General features: G+C 41.4%; 1 protein-coding gene across 3 annotated transcripts in view; it reads left to right on the top strand.

The window, feature by feature from the left end:
- The window catches only part of CTDSPL (CTD (carboxy-terminal domain, RNA polymerase II, polypeptide A) small phosphatase-like), an 83,209-nt gene that overhangs the window by 34,895 nt on the left and 24,873 nt on the right, over positions 1 to 23,441 (top strand). For all 3 annotated transcript variants that reach the window (XM_010288585.1, XM_010288584.1, XM_010288583.1), the window contains exon 2: positions 16,259 to 16,413. In XM_010288585.1, the coding sequence (XP_010286887.1) occupies positions 16,259 to 16,413 (155 nt within the window). The remainder of the gene's footprint in view (positions 1 to 16,258; positions 16,414 to 23,441) is intronic.

Here is a 23,441-nt window from a genome sequence, read left to right as displayed (position 1 = left end):
TCTTCCGACACGGTTTGAGTTACGACCCACATCGCAGGCAGGTTGGTTGTGCGAGGCACAGGCGTGTGAACTGTGGGCGGGCAGAGCCCACGTGGGCAAGGGCTGCGCGGAGAGCGTGAAATAAGAGGAGCAATGTCGAGTGTCGTGTTGGCTGGGGCTCTTGTGAGCTTGGAGCTTATTATTTTGGGGAGAGGAGAAGGGACAAATCCTAAAGACGGGTTTCCAAGTGCTTGAGTATATATGTAGGTATAAAATTAATATGATTTAACGTTTATGGGCCCGTAGGCCTGGGAATTTCCATCTAAGCTAAGTGCAGTAAATGTACTGGATTCGTCATCTGATTTGGGTTCCTCCATGAGATCATCAGTGGCTTCTCTTCTCTGAGCCTGACTAGGACCTCTGCGATTAGAAGGCTCGGTAATAAGACAGGGATCCTACCTCTCCAAGAGGTGAAGAGGTGCGAGACCTGGCTTGCTTTAATGCCAAGAACGACAGGACAGGAGGATCTGTTCAGTGTAAATGGTAAAAGACTGGCTCTTTTATCCTGAGAAAGACAAGGATGCGAAGCGGTGGGGATAGTATTGTGTCATTAGGTACAGAATCACAGAAGGTGGGGGTTGGAAGGGACCTCTGAAGATCACCTGGTCCAACCCCCCTGCCAAGGCAGGATCACCCAGGACAGGCTGCACAGGAACGTGCCAGTCCACAAGCTCTCTGGGCAGCCTGTTCCAGTGCTCCATCACCCTCACAGTAAAGTTCTTCCTCATGTTGAGGTGGAACTTCCTGTGCTGCAGTTTGTGCCCATTGCCCCTCGTCCTGTCACCAGGCACTACTGAAAAGAGACTGACTCCATCCTCCTGACAGCCACCCTGCAGAGATTTATGGACGTTGGTAAGGTCCCCTCTCAGCCTTCTCTTCTCCAGACCGAAAAGCCCCAGGTCCCTCAGCCCTTCCTCGTACGAGATGCTCGCCCTCGCCGCTGCGCCAGCGCAGAAGGCAGGCAGACGCGCTGGGCTGCGTTCTGCCCAAGCAGCCGGGGCAAGACCATGGGCTGAGAGGGGCCGGGACCCGCGCGAGCCGCGACAGCCGAGTAATTCCGGTTGCACCATGCCCTGGTTATCGCTCACCGCTGGCGCAAAGGCGCATCCCGAAGAAGTAAGCTAGGAGAGAGTTTTAATTTTGTTAATGGGCACAGGTGGCTATTTTTACCTTTTTATTCTACCTTTGCTAAAATCAATATATGGCCTTTGGGGATCACAGGAGTGGGTTTTGTAGAATGTATCCGCGTAATTACAAGGATCGTTATTTTTGCTTGGGTAAGCAACAAGAAGTTACTGTAAGGTTGGGTGGTAGGTTTTTTTTGTTGTGTGTTTTGGTTTGTTGTTTTTTTTTCTGGTAGAATTAAGGAAACAGTTAAAAATAATCTTCTCCAAATTTGTAGTTCTGAAGACACTGGTTATTCATCAGCTTCAGTTATTACTCAGTGGGCAGTTATTCATGCTTTCTCATGACTTACATGTAAAATAGCAAGTGGCTGGGTTTCTGCTTCGCAGGATTGTTAGAAGTTAAAGCATGGCTATTAAATTGTGCACATTCCTTTTAGTACAAAGTTTAGGATATTTCAAATAGGTCAAAAGTACTTGATGTTCTCGGTATTAGGAGAAGTAATTAAACGTGTCTGCAGCTGTTCCAACCTGCAGCTGAACTGTCAGCTTGGTAAGAGGCATCAAAGTCCTTGTTTAAGGCACCAAAATGCTTTTTAAAACTCCCCCCCAACCTTAATGGAATAAGAAAAATTAATTTATTTTCATTTTTTGTTATCTGAATTTCTAAATGGGCAATAAAATGTGGCTTTGTTCTAGAAAGGAATTGCTGGAAGTTGGGTGAGTTTTGCTGCTTTTTTTTTTTTGTCAAAACTGCAGTAACTTTATCATACAAAGCTTGTGGTTTCCTGTATCTTTTGTTTCAGTCCTAATCTAGTTCTAGCTTTCTGAATATCATATTTCCAGGTGGGAATGTGCCGGTTTTAATGGTCTGGGAATGCTGAGTGGGTGAAAGGATCTTCAGTCAGAAGAGCTAGGGATTAATATTTTGTAACTTAGTTCATTTGAAAATACACTTAATATTAAGCAGTCCATGCTGTTACAGTGGTTGCTGGCATTGCTTGGATTACCTTATAGACTGTTGATAGTTAGAATTAAAGGCTTTTTAATTCTTAATGTGAAATGTTACATTTATCTTTTTTTTTAATATAAATCATGAAGTTGCTAAATGAGGTAAGTTGAACCTTTTCCTAAAGGTGATTTTGATATTTAGTTCAGCTTTGTGTTTTGGTACAACATACATACCCAGCCAGTAAGGGAATAAAAAAATGGGTGTATCAGGCTGCTAAACATTCTTACATAATGTCAGATGTATATTGTTTTTGCCTGTTCCTTCCTCTGCAGTCAGTTGTTGGTGGGGTTTTTTTTGGTAGTTGATCAGGATTCAGATAGCCATTTAGATGTTTTAAACTTAATATGAGTACATTACGCTTGTATTCCAAAAATTCAGCGTGTATCGTACTGGTCTTTTTAAACACACCCCAGGGAAGAGGAGTTTGAAAGCCAAGGAGAGAGGGCTCATGCTTCACCAGGGCAATGCTAGGTATTTTAGCAAATTATTAATGAGAATTTGCAATACGCTTTTTTTTTTTCCTTACCTCTTCACTTAGTATAACAACAGATGCTGTGTTACAGAGAAGTGAAGTACAGCTTGAAATTTTCGTCAGAGATACCGGCTGCTGTTCTGCTTATGACATTTCCATGGAACTGAAAAACCACCGTGGTTGATGATGTAATTACTTTAGCTTTCATATGTGTAGATCTTACTGAAAAATTAAATTCATCAAAATTCATTCGAGCTTTAACTGGTGAGGGTGGATGCAGTAGCTTGAAGAAAAAAAGCAGCAAATAAGATTGCAAATGTTTTTCTCGCTGTAATATGCACTTGTATTGCATGTTCATAAATATTGTAAGTATTTCAAAAAAATGCGTTTATAAAGGGTATTCTAAACTTGGGTAAAACCTAATCCATGGAAGCTAAAGCTGAAGGAGAAATTACTTTGGCAGCAATTCTTCTAAGTTGGATTCTGTCCAAGCAGATACACTCAAGTGTCTTATGGAATACTCCTTGAGAAATCCCTGCAAGTAAACATGCAACAATTAAGTTCATAATCAAAATCTGGTGTTTTAATTTTGCTCCTAGAAACATTGGTTTCAAATAACCTGCTAAAGTGATACTAGCTGTGTGCTGGCTGTAACTTGATTTCAAGAGCGTTTTTAGGTTTTGGATGGTATTAGTAACTGAAGCAGAGGTCATACAGTGATTTAGAGAACGCTCCTTCTTCCAGATGAGTGGGGTTCCTCTTGCTTGCTTTGTGTCTGTGTTTCATAACAGAGAAATTTCTGGGAGGCGGAATGGGGAGAAACAGTAATTGGTCCAAATAACTACATCTCTATAAAAGTCAATGTCTTTTTGAAGTTACACCACTTCTATTTTTCATCTGAAGAAAGAAGGTAGATCTTTCATAAACAGTCATGCATGTACCTTAGTCCGTTAAGACAAAGTCTTTTCCAGAAATTACGTTGCTGAAATGGCTTTGGTTCTATAAAACATATTACCAGAAACACTATTCTTTTAAATGTGGACTTTCTGGCAGAGTGGATGTTTTATGAGAAAGGCAGTCAGTATCCTCAAAATAGCAACGGGTTGGGAGAAATAAGTGGTAATTGGAAATGGGCATCAAAGGAGCCACACAAAAAGAGGCGTCCTAGCTTGATTTTTACTGTTGGGGATGTATCTTTTGGGAAGCAGACTTTGAATGAGCGATTTCCCTGGCAGGAATGAGAATTGTAGCCTGTCCCAAAACGCCCCCAGGGAGTGAATGAAAAATTCCTAAGGCAAAATGGAGAAATAAAGCTTTTCCTTGCAAGGGAGCACCCTTTAACAGCATTTTTGCGAGATGAATCTGTTAGAGAAGAGCTGTTCCTAGGAAAGAGATGAGAAAGCTTGCGAAAATAGACTAATGCTTTAGATTTGATGTCTTAACTGAAGTGTTTGCTGCAAAAAGTACAGCTGGGAATGTTGCTTTCACTATGGGAACATCTTACAGCTCTATTTAGGAAAAGTACATTAAGCTTACTCTCCTCAGATGAGTGAGGTTTTGGAGGTGTAGTAGTATTTTTGAGGGGAAAGAGAGTAGAAGAATTTCTTCCACATTTGGGTTTGGTGAACCGCTTGTCTCCTACTTTCCAAGTCAGAAGACGAGGACCGAAACGTTCACCTATGTTTGAGTCAACCTCTTTGTGGTGGGAGGCAGAAAGAAACTCAGCTTGATCTCACAACCTCAGGTTGTGAATTTGGTCATGGTGGGTCCAAAACCCCCAAACATCTATTTATTAAACTGAAGAAACTCGGTAAGGAGATAAGCCGTTCATAGGTATGGTGTCGGGCAATATTCTGTAGGTTTGGATCACGCTTTGGCTTGAAAAATTAATCGGTTGGACAATAAAATAGGTGCGCAGCGGGATAGCTTGGCGTTTTACACGCCGCATGGTGCCTGCGGAGCACAGAAAAAGGGGCTTTTGCAGCTCTTCAGTGACTTCATACGCATTTCATGGCATAACACCTCACGGAGAACAGTGTTGGTTCAAAGTATTGTGCTTTTTTGTCTTTTTTTTTTAAATACCAGCTTTAAATTAAATTAAAGTTCGGGGGGAAACTGCTAGCTGTCTTAGCGATGCGGCACTTGGCGAGTTGTTCTTCTCTGCCTTTCCCACCATGTTCTGTGTAAGCACAAGCCGAGGCGGAGCAGATCGGATACTGTACATAGTTTTGCTCTATAAACACATGCTTGTTTACATTTGCTTCGTTGCCATTTTGACTCTAATCCCCTTCCAGTGCCAGAGGGCATCAGCCGTGACTAACAGACCCCGCCATGCTGCCATTTTGATCCCGTGTGCTGCTCCTGTTTCCGTTTGTTTGCTTCTCCTTTGCCTTCCCACCCAAATATTTAACAAATTATTGCTAAATATCCTCCAGGATTTAAGAGGCCAACCTGGGAGCAATTCAGAAGAGTCGAGATACATGAACATACGTTCTGGTTACTGACTCTGTGACTTTACAGTTGAAGGCAAACTTAAGCGCTGAGTCCTTGTTCGTTAATGCTGCACGTAAAATGGAAATAACACAAATACCTTTTTTGCAAATAGGTCTTCTTTGCTCTACCAAATTCAGTTCCGATTGACTGTTGCAGCTTGATTGTAAGCTGCTACTAGTATTTGGCAAAACCTTCTTAAAATAAACCCTGTGACATATGTGCAGTTAGTGCTCCCTTACACACCCTGCAGAAGCTCAGCGTTGCAGATTTTGCATCTTTAAACTTCCAGGTCTTTACTAATCCAGCTTCGCAAAACCGTGACGTTACGCCGACATTGCAAATGCATCGAATTCTTTTTATCAGCAGCAAAGGCCGGGTTGGATTCATGGGCCACATCTGCTGGTGAACTCTGTGCAGTTTGCCCTTTTTTTTTTTTCCTCCTTTTTTTCTCCCCCCCCCCCGCCTTTTACTAGAAGAAAGGTTTGTTTGTCGGCCGCCCGCTCGGGGCGGGACAGGAATGCAATGCATGCACAGACCGCGCAGTATTTCCTGTTCAACTGCCGCTCCGACCCTCGGCGCTGGGAAAATCTCCAGATCCAGCAGCTCAGTCCTTGCTCAAACAACAAAGAAATGCTGCAGCTTCTGAAACGCTTCCATTTTTTTTTTTCCCCCCTCCAGAAAATATATATAATTTTTTTAACATGAATCTTCATGGTGTGCTACTGCTGTAAATGTATCAGATTCTATGGATATTGCTTCTATGCTATTTACAGATTTCTGTGGCCAAGACAAAACTTGACACTTACTGTGTCACTGTAGGTACAGAGAGGTGACCCCACAATGTCACTGCAAAAAGTTAGGTTTGTTTTGTAGCATAATACGTCTCCGCAATGTTGCCTGCATAGTTCAGTTAGCTTTGTTTTCCATCCAGTTAAAAATGGTAGTAATCTTTTGGTACTGGAGCTATTTTTGCGTTACTTGCTGCATTTTATCTTGCCCTTAAACTGTTGGAAGCAATGCTTTTGCATTGCATGAATTTGACTTCAGAAGTGAAATAGTTTGTTTTAGCAAAAGGGGGAAAAAAAAAATCTTTGAGTTTGATCATTTCTGCCAACGAACACTAAACTCCAGTGCTGCTTCCTTGCCTCGTGTGTGGTATGAAAGTGAGATGAGGGGTTTATTTCTTTTAATTTATCTTTTTTTCCAAGTGGTTCTGGTCCTTTGTACATGTGGCAGCTCTGTTACGGTTCAGACTACCAGCTGATGGAAGAGTGGGGGGTGTGACTAGTTAGTTTATTTTATTTACTAATTTTATTTATGTGTTTTAAGCAGATGTACGTGTTGAGAATTTAGATCCATAGTCGCCTTGGGAACATATGAAGTGCCGTGGCTCTTCTCAAAAGAAAAAAGGCAAATACTAGGAAAAGGTTCTGCTGTGAACTGCGTGTATATGCATGTATACGTGTGTATATATGCATATACGTGTCAAAAAATACTGTATATCCCTGTAGCACCTTTTTTAGTGTGTTCAGCAGCTACTTAGCCCTGCGTGGAAAGGAAGCGAGCGTGCGCAGGTCAGCCGTGGAGACCAGGGCAGCCCGTCATGTGCCCTTGGTGCTCGACACTCTCTCACAGGTTGCCACGTGCTGACCAGTGGATGGACGCCAGCGCGGGACAGGTACACGGCACAGCTCGGGCTCTCCTCTAGCTCGGAGGACAGCCCAGGCAAGGTTGGATGGGCACATTCAGCTCCTGTTTAAACACTGTCCAGCTGTTTAAGCGAAAGGCAAAGGTGGAGCAGCTTGCTGGAGGAGTTACTGGAGTGCTGCTGGAGGTGGACGTCTCCTAACTTCTCTTTCGTGTTCTCATCCATCTTCTGTCCCTGGCTGTTCCTGTGGCAAGCAATACAGGCACAAAAAAGAAAGTGCTAAGTGTTAATTAGTTCCTTCCTGGATCACAAGGAGACCTACTTTTCAGTCCTTTAGAGATACAGATCTACATGTACTGCTTCTCGAAATTGGAAGTGGTCTCAGTGTAGCCCTGTTCAGCTTGTCAAGCACTGGAGCAGGAAAGGAACTGGCCAAAATCTGTGCTATGTAATTTGAACTCGAAGGTATTTCGCTCAGAACATAGTTCAGCGGGTTAATTAGGCTGTTAAAACAGTTTTTAACTTGCTTCATTATTAAATGTGGGTGCCCCTGAAGCAGTGGATCTGCCTTCAGTCTTCGAGCTGAATAAACATAGGGAGTTGTGCTTTGACAGATGCATGTCCTCTAACGTAGCATTTACTAGCAGCAACCCTCCTAATTTTTCTGAAGGCTGCAACACTGCAAGACAGCACGGGTGTTTAAATCATGGCTTATATGAGACGCTGATGCATATGATAGGAAGGTTATACCATCGTATCTATGTATGTCCAACCAAACTGCAGTGTGTACCTGAAGTATACCACCTGCTTTATGGTTTTGGAATTTGCCTTGGGATCTGTCAAGTTTATGTGCTGTTTTGAGCCTTTTCATTGTTTCTTATCCCTCCTTGTCAGTTAAGAGGCTTCTGTGTACAGTTGCTGGTTTTAACATTTACTAGCGAAGTATATCTCATGATGCATCACAGCTTTGTACAGGGACAACAGTGCTGAGTTCTCAGTCGTGTATTAAAGTGACTTCAGAATTTCACTACTTTTGAAGGGCCCCTCAGTACAAGAAGGACGTTGAGGTGCTCGAGCATGTCCAAAGAAGGGCAGCAAAGCTAGTGAGGGGTCTGGAGCACAAGTCTTATGAGGAGCGGCTGAGGGAACTGGGGTTGTTCAGTCTGGAGAAGAAGAGGCTGAGGGGAGACCTTATCGCTCTCTACAGCTACCTGAAAGGGGGCTGTGGTGAGGTGGGTGTTGATCTCCCGAATAACTAGTGATAGGACGAAAGGAAATGGCCTCAAGTTGTGCCAGGGGAGGTTTAGATTAGATATTAGGAGAAATTTCTTCACCGAGAGAGTGGTCAAGCACTGGAACAGGCTGCCCAGGGAGGTGGTGGAGTCACCATCCCTGTGTGTGGATGTGGCACTTTGGGACATGGTTTAGTGGGCACGGTGGTGTTGGGTTGATGATTGGACTTGATGATCTCGAAGGTCCCTTCCAACCTTAATGATTCTGTGATTCTGTGATCCTTAAAAAATGAACATCCTACAACAACGGCAGGTATTTAATTCACCCAGATTTGAGGACTGTAATAAATAGTTTATGTAGGGCAAAAGAATTTTTTTGCTTTAGGCTGCCACAACAAAAAGGTTTCCAAAGCTTGTTTTGGTGACATAGAGGACTTTTTCCTTTGTACAGCTTTAGTTGTCTTGAATTAACATTTGTCACGATGATTTTTCTCCTTTTGTCCTAGGTACTATCTGAAACTGTATTTTTATAGGTCTTTGGCAGGTATGGAAAGCAAACTATAGTGTTCTGATATCCACTAGGTAACTTCTCTTTGAATGAGATAAGCTGTTCTTGCATAACCATTTGATCTTGGCGTGCAGCTGCAACTTCGGAGCCTGTTTTCTAAAACATCATGGAATGGGTTAATAAGAGTAATGTTCAGCTTTTCTTAAAATTCCTAAAAGTTCATAAATCATACTGACATTTTTTACATCCAAGTGCAGTGACCTACTTCAAATAGATTGAAGTGAGATAAGGAAGAGATTATCTAAAAAATAAGTTACTTGGTTATTTTTCTGCTTTGTTCCCACCTGTCTTACGTGTTTAAGCTTTTATTTCTTGGCCCCTTGCCATGCGATCAGCTCCATCCAGAGCAGACCACTAATGCAGTGTATGGGAAAGGGTTTGTTGGGGAGGATAGTTAAATCACAGAATCATTAAGGTTGGAAGAGACCTTTAAGATCATAAAGTCCAACCATCAGCCCAACACCACCGTGCCCACTAAACCATGTCCTGAAGTGAATGTTTCAGAAATGATTTTGGAAATGTTTCGGAAAGATTTTTCTTTCACTAAACTAGTCTGGGATGACTCCCTTCAAAGAAATCATTTCAATGGAAAACCCAGAACCTGAGGTTTGTTTAATTATGTTGGGGTGGGGGAGAGGTTGACAGCTTCAGCTGAAATGAAGACAATTCTGGGGTGTATCATGCCAAATATGAACAGAGCTGTTTGCTTGGGTTATACATGTTTGAAGGTTGAACCAGTTGTGGGTGGTTGTTTCAGGTATGTGACAGTGCTGTTATTGCTCTCTTTTCTGCAAAGCTCACGTGAAAGTTTAAACCTTTCAATGATAAGCTGCAAATGGCATTTAAAACCAAAATTATGTGGGCATCACATGCAGGTTTGGTATCAAGTATTGTAAAATAATTTCTACCCTGGTCAATACATCACAAAAATAGGAGCTGTAGAAGGAAAGTTGCTGGTTTTTGGCTACTTAACTCTTTCTAGCTTGAGTCATGTAGGATATAAAATTTTATTTTTCTAGTAAGGTCAGATGCAGCCTCTTAAGAAGATTGAGAAATTATGCATCTCTAATCATGTATAAATTTTGAAACCGTTTCCTTTTGAAGAAAGACTTTGTTTAATACCACTTTATTCTGACGTGCATCTTTCTATTTTGTGTTATAAACAAACTTACAAGCAGAGAGCTCACGATACACAGATGTTCATTTTATTGCATTTAGCAAATTCATCTGTAAGCACACGGAAAGCCTCTTCATTACTCAGTTTATATTATTTGAGAGGACTGGCTATTGCACTCATTTAATTAGGAAAAATTCAGCAGTAATTAGTTTGCTCATGTGCTGCAGAGGGATGGGCTGGATTAGGAGCCCTCTGGTCTTCCTGTGGTGGCTTCCTGGAGCAATATGGGGTTTCTTGTACAACGGGTGGACAACAATCTCCGTCTGTAATTTCACACAACTACAGCAAAATTTGATGGGAGGAGCCCTGAACTAAACTTCTGTGGAACACAGTGCACGAGGGAAAAGCTTTTTCTTTGCTGTGAAACTTGTGTTGCTCTTGGAACTATGTTGGGGGGAGAACAGTAGCCCAACGCCTCTGCCTCCAAAGGCTGGTTTGAGTGAAAAGAGGTTTGAGAAGATGCTGTAGATTGCTTCTATTAGCATGCTCTTGTATTCATTTCTCTTGTGACATGTTTGTAATGTTTGGGGTTTGGTTTGGGGGGTTTTTTCTTCCTGTTCTCTTTGTGGAACCACCCAGTATGGTATCTTCTGTTTAAGCTTATGTGACTGTAGTAATTTATTTTAAACTTGCTTTTACCTTTCTTTGAACCCCTCCCCAGGCTTAGTATTGCTGTGGGTACATTAGGACTTGCCAGAAGACCTCGATAGGCACGGTTCTGTGGACCATCTTTGGCTTCCAGAAACTTGCAGGCAATTTCAGAATTAACTTACCTGCGAGCAGCGGGTAGCGCAGAGGTTAGGGGCAGTGAGCCTTGTCGTTAGAAGTAGTGCAGGAGAGCAGCTGGAAATTATAGATGGGACTTTGTACTTTCAAATCGAGGGAAATCTGGACCAGAAGGACTTCCCTTCTGGCAGGGAGAGCTCTGTTCCTGTTTCTGACCTTGTCTGCATATAGTCTTTTAGAAATTCGTATAATTTGACAAAGTGCTTCGCTGAAGGCTCTTGTAGACCTCTCTGAGGTCCCTGGGGAATAAGTTACACAGGGGTCTGTGCAGTCTGCTCTCATTGTAGTCTTAAACTATATGGAAAAGTGAATAAGGAAACGAGGTGACAAAATTGATAAGGGAAAGGGGTGTGTATTTGTTTGTGCATGTATATGTATGTATGTGCATATATGTGCATCTGTATATAGATTTAAAACTTAACTGTGAAGAGTTGTAGGAGGGCGACATGATTTTGAATGACTAGCCTCTAAAATAGCAGATGAAATTAAGCATAGATACACATTAAACTTTCTGCATGGGAAGAGAGAAGAATTCTTGACTTACAGTTGCAGCAATGCCTGAAATACCTACTAATGAAGAGACCTTGGTGTTATAATAAGACCTTCTGAAAAATTACCTTAGCCCAATGCTCACTTGTTGTAAAACACAAGATATTAGGAATTCTTAGAAAAGTAAGAGAACAAAGCATTGTGTGGGTGTATAAATTCATGGTGCTCTCCTTTCATCCTGGATACTGTGTGTGGTTCTAGTCCTTCTCCTCCTGCTCAAAAATGTGAATTGGAAATGGTACACAGGTAAGAAACAAGGAAGGTCACGGTCATGAAACAGCTGAACTGTTGACTGAGCTGTGGACCTTCTTGCCACGGGGTACTTTTGGCGCTAAAAGTTGGCGTAGGTTCAAAACGTGGCGGGACAAAGTCATGAAGGAGGAATTTGTTGAGGACTGTTACATACGCAGTTGACGTCTTCGGGTAAGGAGGTCCTTAAGCTGCAGTTACAACGCGCCTGGGATGGTGTTAAGGAAAAGCATCGCTCCTGTCTGGCGGTGTTCGTTTCTTCAGCTCTTCTGCAGATACTGGTTACAGTCTTCTCTGCTTTCACGGATACCGTGCTTTGTATTGTGGAGTTGTTTGGCTTGGGCTTTTTTGATACACAGTGTTTACGTGTTTGGTATGCAGTGTTCAAGATGTAAAAGGTCACTTAAAGTTGTCTTCAGCATTCCATGGTGATGGGGTAATGGCTGTAGCACTTCAGCAGATGCTGTAGGAAATCAGGTCCAGAAGTGGAATCCACTCCAGGATCGATACTGCCTGGTCTTACCTATAGGCTTTTAAGGAACACCAGGTTTTGTCCTCTGCAGTTTTTTTTCTCTTTAAAATTTGCTGGCTTCCAGAATACCTAAATTAATGGTAGTGATGCAATATTAGTGCTTCTTTACACCTTTAGAGTTATAATTGTCCTATTTGTACTGTCACTGCTTCAAGAAAAGCAAATCTAGCAAACGGACATGAATTACATGTGGTCCAGTGTAACTAAGGAAGGAGAAACTATTTTCTGTGATGCACAACATGTAGTTCCTCAAAACAAGATACAGTGCAAATCTTCTCTACATATGCAGTACCTGTGTGTGTTAATACTGTGTGGCACGTAAAGCCACTTGGGAAGTTCTGTTCCTTACTGCATCTGAAATTATAATTTATTAAGTCACTGTAGAGCCTCTATAACATACTACTTAAAAACCCAGCTGTGTTTAAAATAATGTCCAAATTAGCAGAAAGACCTGTTTGAAACACCACTGTATCATGAGTGGCAAAATTGCCGAGATTAAAAACAACATGAAGGAACGTTTTCCAAGAACAAATACTTCACTGAGCGAACGTGAGCAGCCATTTGAGATGTATAATTTGCTCAAGGAAAACAAGAATTCTTAAATCACAGAATCACAGAATCACTAGGTTGGAAAGGACCTTCAAGATCATCAAGTCCAACCATTAGTCCAGTGCCACCATGTCCCCTAAACCATGTCCTGAAGCGCCACATCCACACGTTTCTTGAACACTTCCAGAGATGGTGACTCCACCACCTCCCTGGGCAGCCTGTTCCAATGCTTGACCACCCTCTCAGTGAAGAAATTTTTCCTAATATCCAATCTAAACCTCCCCTGGCGCAACTTAAGGCCATTTGATTGATTGGGGCAAACCAGTAACTTTTGTCTGAGATTTTTTTTTTTTAAGATTTATTTAGGCTATTTACTGTGTTTACTGCCTCGTTCGGGTCTCTCTGTGGAGAAGGTAGGAATGTTAGTTCTGGGGTGGTTAATGCCGTTCCTGTTGGTCTGCTGTGCAGCTGAGGCTCTTACAAATTTAAAGAGGCTGCTGCAGTTCATACCCGAGGGAAAGGCTCACCCCGAAGAGCAGCGCAGAGCAGCAGGAGGCAAGCACACCCCAGGAGCCACGAGAGATGAGGAGTTCAAGGTATGAAGGCACATATCTTCATACTGCCGGCACCTGTGCAGCATCCCTGCTTTCACCGCTCTCCGTTAAACAGAATCACAGAATCACTAAGGTTGGAAAGGACCTTCAAGATCATCCAGTCCAACCATTAACCCAACGCCACCATGTCTCCTAAACCATGTCCTGAAGCGCCACATCCACATGTTTTTTGAACACTTCCAGAGATGGTGACTCCATCACCTCCCTGGGCAGCCTGTTCCAATGCTTGACCACTCTCTTGGTGAAGAAATTTTTCCTAATATCCAATCTAAACCTCCCCTGGCGCAATCTGAGGCCATTTCCTCTTGTCCTATCCCTGGTTACTTGGGAGAAGAGGCCAACCCCCACCTCACCACAGCCCCCTTTCAGGTAGTTGTAGAGAGCGATAAGGTCTCCCCTCAGCCTCCTCTTCTCCAGACTGAACACCCCCAGTTCCCTCAGCCGCTCCTCATCAGACTTGTGCTCCAGACCCCTCACCAGCTTCGTTGCCCTTCTCTGGACACGCTCAAGCAAATGCCGGAGTTGTTACTGGGCAGAATTTCTCTTGAAAATTTGGGACTTCATCTTCTAATCTGTTAATGTGGCTCTTTGTGTGTCCAGACCGTCCGTGGTCTGATCTTCAGTGTTACGAGGTTTAGGGACAAACACACTGTGGTTTAGGGAAACTTTTGCCTCGCGCTCTGGTTGTATTCAAAGACCTCCCGAAGACTTAAGCTCAGAAGTACTCTGCAACGTCTCTGATGCAAACATTTGGTAAGCAGTTTTTCTTGCTTAACGCTCTCGCTTTTTATTAACTTTATAGAAATAGATCCTGTGTTGAAGACCTACCTCAATCCCAGCCTAGAATATGAACTGGACTGAAAATGCCGTCTTGGCTTTGGGAGGATTATTTTATGCATAAAAATTGCTTGTGCAATGAAGTTTAATGTTACGTTCTTGTACCTTACGAAGTCCAAGAAAAAAAAGGCTTATGATAAATGCCATGAAGAGCATTTCTATTCTAAGCATTCAGATTTGATTATTTGCTATCGTACTTTTAAATGGAGTTTGAAAACAAAATACAAATTATTTGGCAGGTTCCTGTGGCACTAGCTGTTAGGGAACAGGACACGCAGCGTTGTGCTTCCCCTTCGAATTTCAGCATGTTTCAGTGTTTAGGGTGAGAACGGAGTTCTCCTTTGCCTGGATGATACTGCAACAAACTGGCTTGTGCCCGTGATGCAGATTTTCTTGAGTGCTGTTTTGAAAAGCCCTTCATAGCTGCCTGGGCATCCTTTGGGGATTTCTGAACGCATCTTCCTGCAAATTTGTTGCAAACAGGATGCGACGTTTTGAGAATGAGCTTTTTACGGCAACGTATACCACTGTTGGCTTGAGTTTTGCGTATGTTTTCTGTTTAACTGGAGTATTGAAAAGCAGCGATTAGATTGCTTTCGGTTTACAAATGGCTTTAAAGTAATGAAACACTTCCTTAAACGCGCAGAGGCACACAAATCTGCGCACGCTTCTGACTTCATACTGTTATCTGAGCACAAATATGTACGTTGCCAGTTGCCTTGAGCGCACTTGATGTATTTGTAATACCAGGAGGAAGGTAGATGTATGTGGCAGCTCTCTAATAATTTGAGAGGGGAGGAAAGATGGGGATTTCTGTATTGATGTGTGTAATGGGACTTACTAAAAATTTCTCTTACCCTCCAACTTTGGGTTGGGGAACTGTTTTTTTCTTTCTAATGCAGAATGTAAATAAACTACGTGGTGCGTAAGTCGCTATTAATCTGCTTGGTGCTACAACTTTCGTAGCGTCCTTTTTTCTCAGTGTAATACACCTTTTCATGTTCGCTACTTTAAGATGCGCTGCTGCATAGCTATAAAAAAAGAATAAAAAAATAACGTGTTTGGGCTTGTCTGGGTGCATTTTAAATAAAATCATTTGTTGACTCGGACAAGGAAGCTGTTAACCTCTGTGGTCTAAGATACTCCTCTGCTTAATGGAGAGGGTAAGTTGTCCCCTGCTAAGGTAGGGCAGTACAGCAGAGGGGAGCGCCCGTCTCTGGGACGGGGTGCGTAGTCGTTTGGCTTTGCGCGGTATTGGTGGTAATAGTTGTGGTGAAGCAGTGATTGACGTGGTTGTCTCTCATAGTGTTGCTGTGTGATGTTAACAAGTTGGGTATCAATAGCATTCGGTACCATATGTTGCAGTGGTAGAGATAAACATCAAAGAAAAAAGGGTATTGCGCTCCGACGTAGGAAACCAATACTTAGAGCTAACAGTACATGATTAAAATATTTGGTGATCAAATCAAGTATTACTTAAAATATTCTAAAACTTTTTTCCAATTATTTTATTTTATTTATTTTATTTTAATGTGTGTCCAAGATCTAATTGTCAAGAGGTTGAATCTTAAGAAAATTAGTACATGTCATATGTGCATTTCTTTTCTGCAAACTGTTGCTTTTATCTATGGTTTGTAGTCTTCAGAAATGCTACGCTTGGTTTCATTGAGCTGCGTGTAATTTTTTTACCTGGGTTTTTGTGGGTGGTTTTGAGTTTTCTTGGGTTTTTTTAATCCTTTTAGACCAGTAAGTTAAACAGAAGTCCTGACCTTTCTTTTCATCTAATAACACCCTCTCCAGCCTTGTTCCTGCAGCCTGTGTTGCAGCTACTGCCTCTCTGTTCTGTCTTTTGTCCTCCAGCAACACTAACAGAGGAAACTCAGAAACATCTTGGATCTTTTTCTGACCCTTGCAGGAGTTTGTGTTCCACACAGGATCGTGTGTTTGGCTAGATAATATGCCCGGGCATCAGTAGGCATTTATCGCGTCTCTTCTGGTTTAGATCAGTCCTGTTTGCCTCCTCAGTCCAGAGATCTATTTTAGCAGCAAGTTATTTCATGTCATTTACAGTATCTACTTTGGATATTTCTGGGAAGACTCGAGGAACAGTGTCTTAGTATGACGAGACCTTTGGCTGAGTGGAGATCCAGCTTGGTTAGCAATAGGCCAACGTCCTTGTGTGGGTTGGACAAGCAAAAAACATGTTGAATCGGGAGGAAGGGGGGCCTCAATATGATGGAAAATTTCTGTGAGATTATCTTAAGATTTGAGAAGGACTTCTGAGGTGATAACCTTGTGTCTTAAATTCAGTCGTCGTGTGTCTGAAAAACTAGGTCTGTGCCACATGAATTTATTTTTCTGTTTTTTTTTTTCCTAGTGTCCCAATGTAATATCAGCTTGAAGAAGCAGAGGAGTCGAAGTATCTTTAGCACCTTATTCTGCTGCTTTCGTGACTACAATGTCGAACCACCATCAACTAATAGCACCAGTGCTCTTCCTCCTTTGGTGGAGGAGAATGGAGGACTTCAGAAGGTCAGGCTTTTATCTTATTTTGCTGTTATACAGGTCTTTAGCTTTGGTTCGAAGGGAACCCACATACAGGAAGCTTGAGGTATGTCCACTGGAGCGTAGTGGAACCACTTTGAACGTCGGTTGAAAAGGGTTTCCAGTCACTGTTTTTAAACAGTTCAAAAAGGGGGAGAACCATAATTGTTTGGACCTTTTTTCTAACCAATTCACCTGTATTTAATGCACACTGAGTCCAGAGGTATCAGGTTTTGGCCATTTTTCCAGGTTATTAGGTTTTGTTTACCTAATAAGTCAAATTAATTGATACACACTTCTAGCACTTCAAAGTGTTGTATGTGAGAGCAGCACGTTATTTTCATTGAGTTCTAGTAGTAATATTGCTTTGCCATATTCATAAAATCACAACACAATTTTATACATTCTTTTTAAATCTGATAACACTGAGAGGATTTGCATTAAAATCTGATAAAACTGATTACAGAGCAATTTCAGTTCAATATAGCAAACACAGGAATACCATCTTTTCCGTACCATGTTTTTTTTTCAGCACTCTTAAAATTCCACTACTGCTATACTCTTAATTGAAACACCATTCCCATCCCATTTTTGCAGAACTTTAAAGGATTGCAAGTATAGGTGTATCCATGATGGGGAATAATAGCAGAAGTTGAAACATCTCTATCTTTTCAATATTCTGCTTTTCACACTAATTTTTCATATTTGATGCAACTAATTTCTTTCCTACCTTGTCCAGTCCATTTTGTTTCAGATTTTGCTGGTTATGTTCAATTCTGACAAGCTCAGGAGAAAGAGCAGAGGAACTGTTTGGTGAGAGAGAGGAAAGGAAAATAAAGTGATAGAGACCAAGAAGGTATTTGGGGGTGTAGAGGCTAAATCGCAACAGTTCATGCTGAAACTGCTCATGAAGAGATAAAGTGCACTGAAAATTCCTCTGCCAAGAGGAGGAATTTTATATGTGTTTTTACACTTCTTTTGCTAGCCAAGGTACATTTTGACTGCAGTGAGGGAAACCTAGCCTGGATGTGCTAAAGGGAAAGCTGAGTAGTGTGTAGCACGTATGCGCACGTTCACCTGAGAAAAGGAATGGGAAACTAGTAAAATTTCCACTATGCTGGAGAATGGAAAGGAGGCAGAAGTGAGGCCACTAGCAAAATTACAGCTGAGAGAAAGTGGGAGTTCATTAGAAAGAAAAACATAAAGAAAAGAGTTTGTTTTTTCTGTAGAAAACATGAGTTAAAATGGTCTGGAGTCAGTAGTTTTCAGATTGCATTTTGTAAAATGCTTAATTGCTTTCTAAATAGATGCTATGCCTTGAGCGAGCGATTGTATGTATGTTCACACAAGTTTTCATCCTCACTCCGTGCTACCTTAGTGAGCAGTTTTGGAATTGTGCGATACTTGTACACGAGCCCAAGACACAAATCACGGAATTCATAGAATTACCAGACTACAGCTTAATACAGTAAAAATGTTCAAGGAATATGTTAAAAAGAATTATTAAAGAGTGCATTTTCTTCAAATAGAATGAAAGGCACTCGGATGTATACAGACCTTCGTAGAAGAAATCAAGTATAGCTAAGTTTTTGGGTACCCCTTAAGTGAGTGCAAATAAGTCTGTGATATTTCTATTTTAAATGCAGTATTAAAGACTAATAAGTTTTGTATGTGTTCTTATATGCTGTTTTTATTTTGAGTGCTGACATGGTTTAGTGCAAGTAGGAAATCTTTTAAAGAAAGAAAAACAGCATTGAAGACTCGGACATATTTGAATATCGTTATGCTGTTAGGCTAGTGCTTTTTAGCAGGACTGTGTGCTGGAGCTGTGCAGGCTGGTTGGATTTGATCGAATCACACTGAGCATCTTGTCTAGACTCAGAAGTAATAAGTAAGTTGGGGGAAAGTACATGCAACAGTGGGCCTCAATTTCTAAATTGGTGAAATTAAGTGTCCAGGAATGACAAAATCACCTGTTTTAGGAAAGAAGAGAAAGCCTGACAACACACTGCTTAAACTCCTCTGCTGTTTAATTAAAACTCTTTTTGCATTATTCTGCCTGCCAGGTCAGGATAGTTTAAGTTCTGCTGTGCTGCTGTTCAAATGGTCACTTTATTACATCTGTGCTCTCTTTTGTGTGTTTTATTAATTATTTATCATGTCACAAGTGACTTCTGGCCGTGGCCCAGTCAGTTCACATGTTGTGACCCTTTCCTTCAAAAATGGAAAAAGAAAATTGCACAATAATGTCAAAGTTACTGTTAGAAACTAGTATAAAGTGGCTTGGATGTACTTTCCTTCTGTGTTTACTGTTCAGTAGAGTCATTACATGACAACTGGTGATAAAGACTCCAGAGGAAGCAAAGGAACGGAGAAGGCTTCTGCTGGTTTCGCAGGAGTTCAGTGTTTGTTCTGTGTTGCTTCTGGCGTATTCTTGAAGTTGATGTGACAAGCTAACTTCCTTCTAATTAGGAGTCTCGATTCTTCAAATGCTAACCTGTTGTAAAGGAGGGAAAGCGGGGAAGAGTATTTATTTTATAAAGTAATTGAAAACACAGTTCTGAAATTTTGTTCAGAGTAATTGTGTTGTGCAATTTAATTCTTATTATCATTAGTAGTAGTATTATTTTGCTGTACTAGAAAAAATGAAATCAGTGCTTCATTTAGTATTTTACCAAATGATGTGACTTGATTACACTTGGCAAGTCAAGTGTCATGTCACTTCTTCATAGGACTGGAAGAAACACCAAACTGAGCACGGTTTTGAATAAACAGGGTTTTTCAGCGCTGACTTCTAGTCCATTAGTGGGGAAAAAAAAGCCCCAAAACTTCTTTAAAGTATTGAGTTCACTTTTAAACCTTTTACTCACAGAACAGCTGCTTGTCCAAGTGTGACTCTAATACTGGTAACGAATGGTCCATTCTTTCTCTAAAGTTTCAATAGCCCATTTTTCAAAAATAACTTGTATTTACTGAAACTATTGTGTATTTGTTTTTCTTAAAATGTTACAGCTTTTTAGTGCAGCACAAAGATGTATTCTAAGTTGTAATGTCTATTACAGTGGGTATATCAGCCTGTCTGCAGCTTGGATGCAGAGCCAGAAGTGTCAGTGGGAGCACACAGTGTTCAGCCTCATGAAATCCTTGCTAAATTTTTTCTGCCTCCTCAGCAGCAGGCAGCTCACCAAGACCTTCCAGCCAGTTTTTTTTAGGGGCCAGAGTGTTGGGAGAGGAGGTGTTTTCTGTTCTCTTCTGAAGAACTTCGAATCTCAATTTCTCTTCTTCAGTTAGCAACTTGACTCAATTTGTGTGTTTTCTGGGCATGCCTTCTGGGTGTAAGTCGTTGTTGTTGGTGGTTTTTTTTTCTCGGGAAGTTTGTTACCGGAGTTTTGAGGTGTTTGCAGATACAGATTTCATCTGCAGGCCTCCAGGAGCTATCTAGATAGAGAAAGATGAGAGAAACTAGATGCAAACTTTTCGTTTTGCTTTCAGTCGTGGTGGGTGAGGGAGCTCTGACAAGTCTATCGGCGCTTTGCCATTTGACTTACACGCCACTTCCACTACCTAGATGCAAACTTTTCGTTTTGCTTTCAGTCATGGTGGGTGAGGGAGCTCTGACAAGTCTGTCGGCGCTTTGCCATTTGACTTACACCCCACTTCCACTAGAGTCATCTCTGCTTGTGTTTCACAGTTAGATACAAATCGGGCAGATGGCTTCTGTTCAACAAGATGAAGCATGAATGAGGAAAGGCTTTTTTATACTTGATGGATGAGAGGAGAAGGTCTTGATCTACGTTCAACAGGGAAGAAGACAGAATTAGAATAAGGTTTATTCTGGGGGCAGCAGCTGCCCCCGCTGCTTTCCATGTGACAGGAATGAAGGCAGAAAGGTCAAGTCCTTGAATTTCTACCTCACCTGTCCTAACCACTACAAAAGTTAGGTTGTCTTCTCCTCACTGCTTTTTGCTGCACAATGCTGTCATCTCCAAGGTGATGCTGGAAAGCTGTTTTGATGACCTATTGTCATGTCTCCACGCTCTTCTCTGCTTCAGGGATCTCTATTTATAACACAGTGCAGGAAAAAGGAGCTTCTCTACCCCACAAGAATATGGCTCACCAGAGTGAGAAGAGCAGAGCTTCTAGGGAGCACATTCTTGAGGTCAAAGGCAGTATCTCCTTCATGTAAGACTCTTTGATGGGCAGACTACTAAAAGCATGCTTTCTGAACAGAAGTGGGAGCCACTGAAGGCTCTGAACAGAAGTCTCACCACCCCAATGTGGAGGAATATGAGATAAATATAAATAATAGTACTCTTCCTCCTGCTTAACCTTTGCTGATCAGAGCAAGAAAATTCCTAGTGTTTGGTTCTGTTGGTCACCATCAGCATGCAGTATGGCCGGTCTAGTTAGAAAATGAGAATCCCCTCTGTATAGCTGTGTTCGGTTCCTCTGTCTCTGCCTACTCATTCTGGCCTTCTCTGCCTCCCTAAAAAGTCTTCTATATTAAGAGACAAAGCATGATAGTCCAAGTCAATGAAAGAGTCAAATAGTTACTATATTATTGTTTTTAAAGAACCTATCACAGTCCAGTACAAGCTTTATGTTAGAAACAAATATGATAAATTTCTTCTTTCCATCAACTTCTTCTCTAAAGGGGTTATTCTTCAAAATGAAACAGCTCCTTATCTTTGAATACAGACTGTTCTCAAAAAAATCAAAGTAGTGTGGTCTGTCACTTAAGGCTCATTGATCCCCTGTGTGACTATAGAAAGACAGCATTAATGAACGGACGCGGTACTGAAAATGTTACGTCTCTCAAACTAAAATTACATAACTAAGGGAAAAGGTAGGATTTATCGTTTTATCTGTATATATTGTGCCATGAAAAAAAAAACTTATTTCAATGGCTGGACAGATCAGTTCCTGGGTTATCTTAGTGATACAATGGGGAAATTTTGGCATTCTAGGAACAGCTTTGTCCTGTTACCAGCATCAGGAGCTCGTGGAAAGACTTCAACAAATGCAGTCATCTGTCATCTATTTCAAACGATAGCATTATGACCTATTTCCCTTCCTGTTCCAAGGCATCAGGAAATGAGGCAGGACACTTTTTAAAAGTTTCCCATAGCAGGCTTGTTTTTAAAAAGCATTTGCCTGTTCGTGAACACTTACCCTTTACCAGCAGACTCTTGCGTTTATCTTTCTGCTTGTTTTTCCAGTTGTCATCATTACTGTTTTGATTTTTTGCATAGGTACTTTTAGGGTTCCTCTTAGGAAATTCGCTTGTTTTCCTTGTTGTTTTTTTTTTATTTAAGAAATTCTGCAAGAAAAACAAAGCAAAGAGTAATGCAAGTCCTTTAGCACCTTAGGTTCTGGCTTCCCATGACAGTCAGGCTTAACAGTAATACTGCGGGGTGCAGCTCTTGCTGCAAGGGATGGCCAAAATAGAAAGCAGGTTACGCCATGGTGAGCACCTCTTGAAGTCTGTGGGAAAACCTGATGTGGTACACAGCTATATTTGTGTCCAAGAGTAAGATAACCTTGTACCATAACTGTGGATATGCCTCTACCTCTCGTATACTTCTCTCTTCTCTTGACAGAAGAGAAGCTCCGGTTGTATTTTGTTCTCTCTACCAGTGAATGCAAAATATGCCTTCAAAAACAAACCAAAACCACGGCTTCACAATCTGTGGTCTGCCTGCATAACCACATCCTTGATAGCAATTTGATCTCAGGCCAGCAAATCTGACTGGCAGTTACTCAAATTTACTCCTTTCTGAAATGGCCCATGAACTTCAGATGATGTTCCACTAGCAGGACATTAACATGTTGAATTATATTTTCTTTTTCTTTTCTTTTTGCCATTATCTTGAGGAAAAATTGGATTCTTACCTGGTTTTATTTGTGGTTGTTTTATAGAAATCAGTTACTTTTTACTAAAGCAAATTTCTTGATAGTTCACGGTAGCTGATGCTCTCTAGCCACTTTATCAGCTTCTCTGGATTTTGGACAAACTTCAGTAAAAATTTCTGCTGTTGTAGCAATAAAAAGAGGACTTTAAAAACAGTATTGAATTACATTTGTTTGTCAGTTATGTGTCAACACTGTTGGACACCAAAACAAATGAGCACAAGACCTTTTCAGCTGGAAGAAAATGCTCCAATGTTGAAAACGGCTCTTTCAGTAGATAAGTCAGTCTGCTGGTAGTCAGAGCCTGTGTTGTCCAAGTAACTAAAGAATAAAATAATCTAAGCAACATCTGTGCTAGTAAGGTCCGCGTCCCTTTTTTTAATGTGCAGTGCCCTCCAGAAAACAAATACTTGCTTTTGACAGGTTAGAAAGATTAGAAAATACAGTTCCTGCTTCCCAAAACGCCTTGTGTATTGAGTTGGCGACCCTGTGATCAGCCTTTCTCCATTTAGAAGCTGTAAATGGAGTTGTCTTTGTCTCTGTGTGTCGGGTCCCAGGATGAGAAGAAAAGGTCAGGTTGGCCAGACTGTCTCGCCTTCTTCCAAGTAAGATACAAGACTGAGGCTGTGAGAAGAGCACTGATACTGTTGCCTCTTTCTGGGTGAAGAAAGTGAGATTCCTTGGATTAGTTTATCATCACTGAGTCCATCTTGGGCGTTCTGCTGTTGCCTCAATGAAAATGTTGGTTTTTCAGAGACAGTTGTCTCAGGTGAACTTAACTTCAAGGAGTGGGTTACCAAGGTCTGGCTGAGCCTCTTGTCGCTGCAGTGAAAATAGACAAATATACCCATTAGTAGATCTTAAAGCTGAAAAAGTTACAGTAAATACAGGTACTTCCTTATAATCATCTTTATTAATCATAGCATGGGTTTTACCAGTCCAGTCTCCTAAAAATCATAAATGCCAATATACTAACCAATCATTTCAGCGACTAAAATGCAAGATCTTGTTTTTATTTTTTTTACCCTGGTTTCTTGAATACTTTGAACTTTTGGTTTAAAATGTTTGAGTGCTACATTTACTGCTTCAGACCTTTGTTCTACCCT

Source organism: Phaethon lepturus, unplaced genomic scaffold, assembly GCF_000687285.1.
Source record: "Phaethon lepturus isolate BGI_N335 unplaced genomic scaffold, ASM68728v1 scaffold11526, whole genome shotgun sequence".
Classification (NCBI taxonomy): Eukaryota; Metazoa; Chordata; class Aves; order Phaethontiformes; family Phaethontidae; genus Phaethon; species Phaethon lepturus.
The sequence above is the reverse complement of the archived record's forward strand: the minus strand, read 5'-3'. Positions and strand labels throughout refer to the sequence as shown.